Source organism: Notothenia coriiceps, unplaced genomic scaffold, assembly GCF_000735185.1.
Source record: "Notothenia coriiceps isolate Sejong01 unplaced genomic scaffold, NC01 NC01_scaffold00013325, whole genome shotgun sequence".
NCBI lineage: Eukaryota > Metazoa > Chordata > Actinopteri > Perciformes > Nototheniidae > Notothenia > Notothenia coriiceps.
Genome location: NW_011346026.1, coordinates 1 through 11,506, shown reverse-complemented (window position 1 = coordinate 11,506; position 11,506 = coordinate 1). Strand labels below are relative to the sequence as shown.

General features: G+C 38.9%; 2 protein-coding genes across 2 annotated transcripts in view; one reads left to right on the top strand and one right to left on the bottom strand.

Annotated features, from left to right (window-relative positions):
- The window catches only part of LOC104947885 (THAP domain-containing protein 4-like), a gene marked incomplete at its 3' end in the record, with an annotated part of 4,193 nt that extends 2,480 nt beyond the window's left edge, over positions 1-1,713 (bottom strand). The window contains exon 1 of the mRNA XM_010773996.1: positions 1,629-1,713. Coding sequence (XP_010772298.1) covers positions 1,629-1,630 — 2 coding nt within the window. The remainder of the gene's footprint in view (positions 1-1,628) is intronic.
- A 2,937-nt stretch (positions 1,714-4,650) lies between these two features.
- On the top strand, positions 4,651-8,681 carry LOC104947884 (histone acetyltransferase p300-like; the record flags this gene model as incomplete). Its single annotated transcript, XM_010773995.1, has 2 exons — positions 4,651-4,913; positions 8,032-8,681. Coding segments are annotated over exons 1-2 (732 nt in total), but the record flags the coding sequence as incomplete, so codon positions are not given.
- Positions 8,682-11,506: the final 2,825 nt, after the last annotated feature.

The following is an 11,506-nucleotide window of genomic DNA, read 5'->3' as shown; positions in this document are numbered from 1 at the left end:
TTCGCAATACAAATATTTGAAACGAAAAATCCTCTCTGTATCATAAAGCATAAATGAACAGTGTCAGTGGGTATGTACCATTATTCTCCTTTGGCTTAAGATGGTGAAAATAGGATGATAGATGCTGTTTTCACTTCATATTGAATTGCATGAAATTATGGGCAGTTTTTTTGTTTTGTTTTCTGTACGTTTGACTGTGTGTGTGTGCGAGAAAAAATAACCAATGAGGATCCTAATACAGAATAAAAAGGACCACAAACACCGCACAGAACACAGCAGGAAGTTGTTCTATGAGCTCTGCAGAGAAAAAGTGATAAACAGATGTTTTAAGTCTACAACAAAAATACATTATATAACATTCATTTTGAAGCTATTGTATGGACAAAAGGCTGAAATAAATCATAGTTTGTATTAGGACTGAAACTTTTTTCATTATAGTTGAATCTCCCAATTATCTTCTTGATTAACTGTTTGGTTCATAACATGTTAGAGCAGGGGTGTCAAACTCAAATACACAGTGGGCCAAAACTAAAAAATGGGTACTAGTCGAGGTCCGGACTGGTTCAATGTTTATTGCAAAACTTATTGAAATGAACTTATTGCACATATTAAACCTGGAACTAACAAAGCTTAAATGATTGCCTATAAAAACAACATTAAACATTAAATAATCAGTTGCATTCATTTCTTATGGCTCTATCTGCAGCTTTTCCAGAGTCATTTCTTATGATTACATTTTCCCACAGGCCAACAACAGCTTCAACAAAACTATTTCCCGCAAAGAGAAAACCAAACATGCCCTGTTGTCGTGAGAAACAAAGTGCAGAAGGAAACATCCATTAAACTCAGTGTGCTGCTCTGTGATGCTAGTTCAAGCCAGATACTTGGCATCTCATCTTGGGTGCAAGTTCATCAATGTTTGGGGTCAGGCTCTGAGCTGAGGGATATACCGGCGGGCCAGATCTAATAGCAATTAGAAATTATCCTGCGGGCCGAAATTAAATCCACCAAGGGCCTGATTTGGCCCCCGGGCCTTGAGTTTGACACATGTGTGTTAGAGAATAGGAAAATGTGATTAGTAAGTCCAAGGTGATAGATGTAGTGAAGTTATTTACTATAATATGATTCAAAACAGAGAAAAGAGAAAAGCTCAATCTCCTTTTTATCATTTCTGTTGGTTCTTGGTGAAGTATATTTCTTAGTCTTAAATGATGCCTTCCACTTAAATTATACAGTAATTTCTTACCGAAATGTATGATGAATAATGCCACTTGGGTAACATATTCACATTAGAAATAACTAATAAGCACAGAGTCTAAAATATGTGAACTAAGCTTCTATAAACCAGAACTTCAAAACATTTGATAAACAAGAAGTGCACACAGAGTAAAAACATTACCAGCAATACCCTGAAAAACAGCCGAAATAAGGACATTTCTGAATGAAATGTTGCTGCCAAACTCTCTGTTTTAACCAAAAAGTCACAGCCTACATTTATAATCAAACATAAACAAAGTGTGTGTAGCTCACGTGCTACTGTACATGCAAGCTAACTGCTAAAATTGCTAATAGCAAGTCTTTTTATGAAACGCAAATTATCTTCTTGTTACTTTAAAGTCTCTACTTACATAAAGGTTTAGGCCCTCAGTGAAATGTTTCGTACAGCAGTAAGACTATTCTGGACCCTAAGCCCAATGTGTTGTGGTCGCTTACTTTTGACGTCATCGCATTTACTTGTTGCGCCCGCGCAAAGCATTGTGGGAGTTTGAGTTTTAGAGCATCGGATGTTACTTGCTACCTCTCAGAGGGATATGGCTTACAATTCCACTTCACTGACAGCTTTGGTCACCTTTCAAAATATGATTTTAACACACAAAACATATGAAAATGTACCCATGAAACAATACATTGATTAACCAAAGACATGACTGACCATTATTTAGATCATTTCACTCTTTTTCATTGTAGAATGTTGCTTCTAAGGCTACTTAATTTACTTATCTGAGTACATCTCCATCTCTGTTTTGGAATAAATTACCAATACCTCTGAAATGTAGTGGAGAAGAGGCATAATGATGCATAAAGTGGAAATACTACTACTATTAGTAAGACTTGAGGACATTTAATTAGCTATTTTCCACTACATCTAATATTAATCCAATAATCTAATGTACCTTTTAATTGTAGCCTAAATGCTTTTAAACATCAATAACGTTTTTCAAGATTGAAGCAGAACTTTTAAATCAAGCTGTTTATTGAAGATTAATCTTGATTGAGATATTGCAATAATGTATGAGTTAATAACTGACCAGGCCTTTTCTAAAGTTAAGGAAATAGCCTGATAGTTATAGCAGATGTGTTACTGATAATGTTAATGATGCCTCTGTTAAATTAAGGCACACATGTCAAACTCAAGGCCCGGAGGCCAAATCAGGCCCTTGGTGGATTTAATTTCGGCCCGCAGGATAATTATTTAATTACTATTAGATCTGGCCCGCCGGTATATTGCACGCACACCTTCACTCAATCCTGAGGGTCTCCTCAGCTCAGAGCCTGAGCCCAAACATTGATGACCTTGCACCCAAGATGAGATGCCAAGTATCTGGCTTGAACTAGCATCACAGAGCAGCACACTGAGTTTACATGGATGTTTCCTTCTGCACTTTTTTCTTTCACAACAGGGCATGTTTGGTTTTCTCTTTGAGGGAGATAGTTTTTTTGAAGCTGTTGTTGGCCTGTGGGAAAATGTAATCATAAGAAATGACTCTGGAAAAGCTGCAGATAGAGCCATAAGAAACTAATGCAACTGATTATTTAATGCAATAAGTTCATTTCAATAAGTTTGGCTATAAACATTGAAACAGTCCGGCCCCTGGACTAGTAGCCTACCGAAGTTACAAAGAGCCAGCAAACACAATACAATGACCCTGAAACTGAAGCAGCTGATTTGTATTTGGGCATTATGAATTAGATTATTTACACGTTATGTTTTGTCTACTGTGGCCTGTTAAAGTGTCTTCAGTGAAAAAGTCTATTTGTAAAAGAGAAATGATAATTGTACAACCATGGAAATTACAATAACTTGGGTGAATTTTTAAGCAAGGAATTTTCTCAACAATAAATGAGTACGCATTAATTCTGTAGTAGTAATGCCTTATCGATTTATCCGAAACATATATGAATTTATTTTTACGTTATCATTATTATGCCTCTAAAACTTTTCACAGAGAGTTTTATAAGACTCATTTAAGGCCATTATTTACATTAATATCCATGTGAAACAGGAAACAACATACACACACACACACACACACACACACACACACACACACACACACACACACACACACACACACACACACACACACACACACACACACACACACTTGGGCAATGCCTGATTAATAAATCGATGCTTGTCTTGCATAAAAAACAAGTAAGAAGGTAAGTGTGTCCTTGAGATGTCTACATTCATTTGTTGTAATGGTGTAGTTGTTAAAATGACATCTTTGATTTGATTCACCACACTAGTATTCTGTGTCATGAATAAGGCAATGGAACACTTCCATCTATTCTGCAGATGCTGTCCCAGCTCTTATAGTGATGCAGGTTTAGAAGGAAAAGTTCATTGTTTTTGGAAAGCTGGAAGTTTTGGGATGATTATGAACACTTTTCCTGGAGTAATTGGATTTTTTGGTAAAAGAAAAAGTCAGGAAGAATATATTTTTCCAGCCACGGAGCCAACATGCAGAGTCAAAACCAGGACAGGCTGCATAGTCAACATGTTACCTATGAGAAGACAAGCAAATCAAAAAAGGCATGATTGGGTTTTAGTGAATGTTATTGAGGAATCAAGTTCGTCAAATCGTCCTTTCATGCAAATAATTTTCAGTGTGTGTGACGCTAACATCTGTCTGCTGCACAACATCCTTATTTTATTCTTGTTAAAAGGCTGAAAATCTGATCAGCAATTAGATTACAAACTTGCATTTAAAATAACTGTTGAACATAATCCAACTTTAATCTTTGCAACTATACCTTATCAAAAAGTTCAGGTTGATGGATGAATGAATGTCATTACAAATAACTTGTTTATTACATGCCAATCCGAGCTAAAAAGCATTGTTATTTTTCGTTATTGCATCGTTTAAGATACATTTTGAAGAATAATCCAACTTTTTGCAGCTGAACCTCACCAAAAAACAGATGCAAATTCAGGCTTCTGCATGGATGAATTCCATTACAAATACATGCAGATTCCAGCTCATAAGTATTACCAATTTCCTTATTGCAGCTGCACATTATCCAGTAGTATTGTTTTTCATATTGCATCCCCTCATCCTTTACCCGCTGCCACCAGCAGTTCCACCACCGCCACCACCATCACTTCGCAGGCAAACAAGCCTCTACTGCCCGACATTATCTCCATCCAGACTCCGCTGAAAAAAGAGGTTCAAATGACGGATGATAGCATGGCCGAGAGACCAGGGGACAGTGTATTTACATCCGAAGAGGCTTTGCAAGTTTAGAGGGGAAGCCTCTGCGTGTGTCTCCCCCCCCCTCCTCCTCCTCCGCTGGCAGAAATTTATAAAGAACAAAAAATCCGACGAGGGAGGGAGGGAGGGGGGTTGATATTCGCCGAGGCTGAAATCGAGAGGCGAACCCAGGGAAAGAGGAGTGTGATTTCTACACGGGACTTTCCCCCTCTTAGTCCCCCGCAAAAGGAGGGGGAAAAGTCGCAATATTTTGGAAAAACCAGGAAGGAATGAGCTTCTAAGGGGGCGTTTTGCAAGTGTGGATACTTTATATATATTTTTATTTCGGGAAAAATATGGCCGAGAACGTTCTGGACTCTGGCCCGCCTTCAGCCAAGAGGCCTAAACTCTCCCCGCTGTCCGCCTCCGATGGGAACGGTACGTGTTTTTTAATGGTATAATGTGGTGGTATTTGTTTAGTTAGCTCAGGTTTGACTTTAGAGAGGGGGACATACGAGTGGTGGGATTCAGTTTTTACCGTAGCTTGCTAACTGTTAGCTGTGAGGAGTGTGTGTCGGACGTGAAGAGCAGGTTCCCCGCTGCTAGCTCAGATGCTAACAGCCATTTTAGCCGGAGGTAGCTACGTTAGCATTGAGGCTAACGCTAGGATAACTATCAGAATCAAGCCCAACAGCAGGAAGAGCGCCGGACGTTGAAGCATATTTTGCTTAGTGGCCAAATGGTGGTACTACAACGTATGTGTCATTGGGCCCAAACATACCTTTTCCCATTGACTTGCATTCATAGATATCAGAATCATAAACAGGTTTTTTCCACATTAGTTTTACACATACGAGGAATTTTCCTTGGTGTATATAAACATAAACACAGAAAATGACCAATAAATATATACTTTATTTATCCCAAGTTGTGAAATTGTACAAGAATGACAAACTGTCTTCAATATAGAATAGATAGAAATAGAAAATACATATTATTTAGAAGAGTATCTTAGAATAAACATTATAAAATATGCAGATGCCGGAATTTAAGGCAAGCAATAACAAAGAGTAAGCTAATTTATCAAATATAGAGGGAAAAGCACACATTATAAGTAATAGAAACAAATTAAATAAAGACAAATAAATACACAGCCATGGCTTAAAAAAACCTCAAAATTAGCTTGATAAACTACCCATCACCTTTGCAGCCCTTATTTGAATCATTACGGTCTAACAAGTTGTACAAATACACTAAAAGCTGAATCCAGAGTTATTTCTCCATTCATTTGACAGCTCAGTGGGAGAAAGCTCTACTGCGCAAGCTCAATGGGCCCACATACGGGTACTTTGCTCAGGCCTTTTTGGCTCTATACGCCACTTTGCATCTCTCATAGGAATGAACGTTATCCAGTTTTCTCTCTAAATCCATGGTAGCTCTGTTAGCATCTCGGCTAACCGAATGCGGGTCCTCCACAGACTGTCTAATGGCTACTTTAGCCGGGGGGATGATAAACTCCATGCCATGCCGACTTATCATGAAGTAATTTAGTGTATTTACACTTGTGACCAATTGACAGTCAGCTACAGTAAACCCCCATTGTGTTATTTTAGTTTTTAAGGCGTCTAAAACAGTGTGTTGTGTTGCCTCATCATAACTCAGACCCTTTCCCAACTAGCGTTACATTCAATATATTCAAAGGATTTATTAACATGTAGCTACCGTGTAGTAATGGCAATGAACATATTATGTCCAAAGCTCCTCCAACAATGCAACATAAATATATATGAGACACAAAACAATTAAAATAGTGCAAGAAGAAACAGAGTAGTATAAGATTATGTTCCAAGACCAACGTGTACCAAGTAATGCAGACGAAGAAAAATAGACTATATACATGTCAAATAAAATACGATAAGCTAAACTGTGCACGCAAGTAAATGCAAGAGTCCATGTAAAGTAGAATAAGATAATGTAAAATGAAAACTGAACAGTGCTTACTGTAGTAATCAGTATTTATTCAACTATATAGTATTAATTTGACATTGTGTTCTTGTTTATCTTAGCTTCTTAGCTACTGTAGGTAGTGTTGCTGAAAGCAGAGGTTGCAGATGGTGGCGAGGCTAGCCTTGTGTGAGAGATACATGTAGGCCCACATGTCCGACTGATTGTAAAGCTTCACATTGCCATTGTTGGTGTGTTTTTTTGTGTGTGGATGGCGTGTGACAGCAGCTGGAATACTGGCTAGCGCCATGCCACTACGATATTAGTGGAGTTAGCAAGTAAATACTGCTCCAATGAAGAAATATCATCACTTAATCCATAATTTTGACCATAAAGAGCTGCATTTTGAGCTGTCCACTCAGTTAAGGCTCTCTGTAACTGTCTGTGGAAAGGGACCTAAACCATCCACACATTAATGTTAACTTGCATGATGTATTTGAAGGATCAGTGCAGTGCTGTCAAAATAAATATCTATATAAGAGATGCAATGTATTGCACTCAAAGACATTATCTTCTTATGTATTTGTGGCACCGTCATGCAGAGTGTTTATATAGTGTAGAAAGAAAAGCATATGACACATTAAGAAGCTATGGGACATTTAAAAATACTTTTGCATGATATTACTCTGTACTGGTTTCAAAAAGCTACTAGGAAATACTGTCAGTGCTGCAACTGCAGAATAATATCATTGTAGATCAATCATTTAAATAGTTATAATTCATTAAAACGCACCAACAACACTCAGAAATGTCCAACACAAGAGACGAAATTAGATTATGTTCTTTAAAACATTTGGGGGGGAGGGCTAGGCTTTTTGGTTTTGATCTCTATCATGCGTCTTATTTGATTGCCTAAGATGTGTGCTGTTGAACTCAGTGGATACACACTGACACAGCGAACGTCTCCATTTTGTGGCATTACTTTCTATGAAACGGTCCATTTGTCACCTGGTCGACACAAACCTGTGTTTGCAACATGTTGAATCACTTTGCTGGACAGGGATTCTGTGTGTGAGCAGGCCATGTGGGCGTGTGTGTTTGCATATATTGTAGGTTTGTGCATGCATGAAACTTTCTTCTGGATTTCATCTGAAGTTAAGTGCTCAGTTGTGTTTTGTTTGATGGTATGTTATTAATTCCTGATGGGAGAAAATTGTCCGTACGCCTTTTAAACAGCTTTTATCAGTTCCATTGTGTTGTCAGACAGGCTTCACCTTTCCTGTTGTCCCAGAGTCAAATGTTATATTGGAATAAGAGATTATTTTGTAAAATAAACCAAACATGGAAATTAGTTCTGCTGACCATAAATAAATAAAAAAGGAAACTTGTGGATATACGTCAGAATTAAGTTGGCTTTAAATGTGAAACGCAGATTTAAGTTATGATGTATACTATATGCTTCATAAACAGTCAAACTATGATTGACAAAAATTGCAAAGTTGACAGACAGAAGACACAACGGTCAAAAATGAAGGAATAAACCAGCACATTTATGTTGTCTTCATCTTCCTTTGACTCCTCCGCCTAAACTTTGCATTTCTTCTCTTTTTAGATTTCGGCTCACTGTTTGACTTGGAGCACGATCTCCCAGACGAGCTCATCAGCTCCAATGACTCGGGTCTGGTTAACGGAGGAGACCTCAGCCAGCTGCACACCTCTCTGGGCGGAGGAGGACCTGCAGGTCTGGGTCCTGGAGGAGGAGGCGGCGCTGGAGGAATGGGGCTCGGACTCGGACTCGGAGGTCAGGATGCGGTGGCAAAGCACAAACAGCTGTCAGAGCTTTTGCGATCGGGGGCGCCCAACGCGACCCAGCAAGGGCACCAAGGAGCCATGGGCAGCCCAGGAGGCTCCAGCGCTTTGGGGCAACACTTAGCGAACATGAAAGCATCTCCTGGTCCTCCTCAGATGATGGGCCAGCAGCACCTGTCCCCTCAGCAGCAGGCCAGCCTGATGCAGCAACAGAACGCTGGCATGATGGGTGGCATGAACAGGGCCATGATGGCAGCGCAGCAGAAAGGCAATAACGGACAGCAGCAGCCAGGCATGATGGGAAGCCAGGTGATGAACGGCTCCCCCAGGATGGGCTTTGGGAGTCAGGGGATGGGGGGCAGCAGCAACCTGTTGGCGGAGACCCTCCAGCAGCAGCAGGGGACCGGGGGCCAGGCCGGGATGAGAGGCCAGCAGCCCGGAGCAATGAACAAGGTAAGGGTCCTTTTTTTTAACACTTTATTTTTTTTAAAGTTTTCTTTATAATCATACAGCATGTCATTGAGCAGTCAAATACATATCGAATCTAATACACCCCCCACCCCCACCCCAGCATGAAAGAAAACAAAAAACAAACAAAGCAAATGACAAACAAAAAGACATTATATTCAACAAGATTGCTTTAGAAATTGCCCAGATTTCCGCAACACTCAAATCTATACACAATTCTCTTCAGAGAGTTAAATCCAGCTTGCACTTTCTCCTTTTAATGGTGAAAATGCTGTTTTTTTCACCATGTGGTGTAACATTGAAGTTATATGGAATATTATGGTTGTATATATATATTCATATTGGGTGAAAATAAACTGCTGCAGTTCAAGTCCCCGCTCTAAAGTCATTTGTAGAACCTGCATTATCTTCTAGTAATGCTCTAAAAACCGTAACTACCGCCCAGGGGTGTAAACGATACTATGGTCTGGATCACCATGGACGCAAACTGAAAAGATCGTTGGATATCCTCCTCTTGCAGACGCGCCTTCATTTTGAAAATCCGATGCACATCTGTATCATCATATCCGTCCAAGCGCTCCTCATTCCTACAAGTCCAGTACAGAGAATATATTTAAGCTGCTTTTTGTGAATATTGATTAGGGCCGTGCGATTATGTCAAAAATCATGATCACGATTATTTGGGTCAATAATTGATATCACGATTATTAAAAACGATTATCCATTTACTTTGAAAACATCCATTTATTGAAAAAAAAAAGTTGAACATTATGTTTTTAACAGTTGATTATCCTGAACTTTAAGTATAATTCAACTGAAAAACCAATAAAAAAAATATTTTTTATTTAAAAAAAAAATAATAATAATAGTTTTATTTCGATTACGTTGATTTCGTAATTGTTGCAAGCCAACATCAAGATTAATATACGATTAATTGCACAGCCTTAATATTGATGGAAATCATTGGGTCAAATGGACATACTATGGTTTCATATCAATCACAAGTCACTTAATTAAATCTTATAAAAAACATTTTGGCAGACTTTCCGATATCGGCAAATCTAATCTGTCCAAAGAATCAAAAAGGTATTGCAACGTGATGAAACTAATAATCTACACTCCTAAAGCCGCCCGTTATCTTACTTTTGAAACATAAACATGGAGTTCATTTGACACATATTCGATGTCGGTCATGATCTTATGTTTGTGCAAAACTATTAAGGCATTCTTTTTAGCTTTTTCTTTAAAGTGTACTGTTTTTTGGAAGGCTTTAGTTTGATTTCTGCCCAGAAAGAGATGCTCCGGGTCCTTGAACGTACTTCTGTATTTTAACATCCACGAGGAAACGCTGCAAGCTCTTGATTGGAGTTGAAGTGGCAGAGGGCTGCTCAGTTTGTGTGATTGAAAGTCTCACTAGAATGACAATAACTGCGTTTCAGCCGCTGGTGATGCTGCTGAATGAATGTGATGGAGACACTGATTTCTGATTTAGCCGCTGAAAAAAGCACCGAGATGGTTTCCAGGTTTCGTATAAGGGGGCAGAAAGAAAGATGTAGTGGTCTTTCCGAAGGCGATGCAAGTAATAAGGAGGAAAGGAACGAGAAACAAATCATAGAAAAAAGTTCAAATAAGTCACGGAGAACAAGGAAAACAATGCTCGTCGGATTTCACATTCTGCTGGCTGCTGTTGATGTTGAAACCTGCTTAACTCATTTAAAAGCACATTTTCAGTACGTCTTCGATGCTCTTGAGCAGTTGCGCAAGTGGTAAAAAAAACACGTTCTTTTGGGAGATAAATACTTTGGCACGAAACAATGGTGTGAGGAAACATCCGCAGCCTTAAGCAGCGCAGATTTGACAGCTTTTGGAGACATTTGAGGTTTTTTGTCAAGAAAATTGTGCTTGACCTTTTATGAACCTGCATCGTTTATCAAACTACTGCAGCATTTTTGGACCAGAGCCTAGCTAGAAAACATCTTTATTTTCTCTGTGTTCCCACTGTAAAAATAAATACTAAAGTGTACAACACAAGCTTGAGTCCACACAAGTCTTTGTGGCTCGGCACATGACGCCGTGAGGACGACATTCAGAGGAGTTTTACCTGTCAGCAGATGAACCCCGTAATTCTAGTGTTTAGTCAGTTTAAACCTAATTCAATTTTTTTTTAATTAGTTTGAATTGGTTGATTAGGTAGCTCATACATTATGCATGTCATTACACAGACTATAAAAGCTACATTTGAAAAAGAAAATCAATAAAAACACACCTGCTTCGCACAAGCCTGGCGTTTAAAATGTAATAGAAAGTGTCAAAGAAACGCAGATCTACGAGACAACAGAAGATTATTTTTGGAAAATGTCAAAACACACAATCCCTTTGCATGCACAGTGGGGTTGATACTATAGTTTATTGTCTTCTCTAACTCACCAACAAAATGTTGACAATATCTGGTTTGCTTACTGCACATATTTTCTATTTTATTGCATTCTATTTCAATGTAAATTACTGCTTTATTTTATTTTATATTTTTTCGTATTTTTTTTGTAATATTATTATAGTTTCCTTAAAATATGCAACACGACACCAATTCAAATTCTTCCTCATATGTGTCAACTAGTGTTTCCGCCAGACCAGGGCTGAGAGGGCGTCCACCCCGAGAGCTGGGGGGGTCGGGGTCGTGTCGTGTCACCTGACTTGAATTTTGAATTGAGCCGTCCCTTAAGTTATAGATACTATCTCTTTACGTATTAGTGATGGGAATTTGGCTCGGCTCACTAAGAAGAGCCGGCTCCTTCGGGTCCCAAACGGCT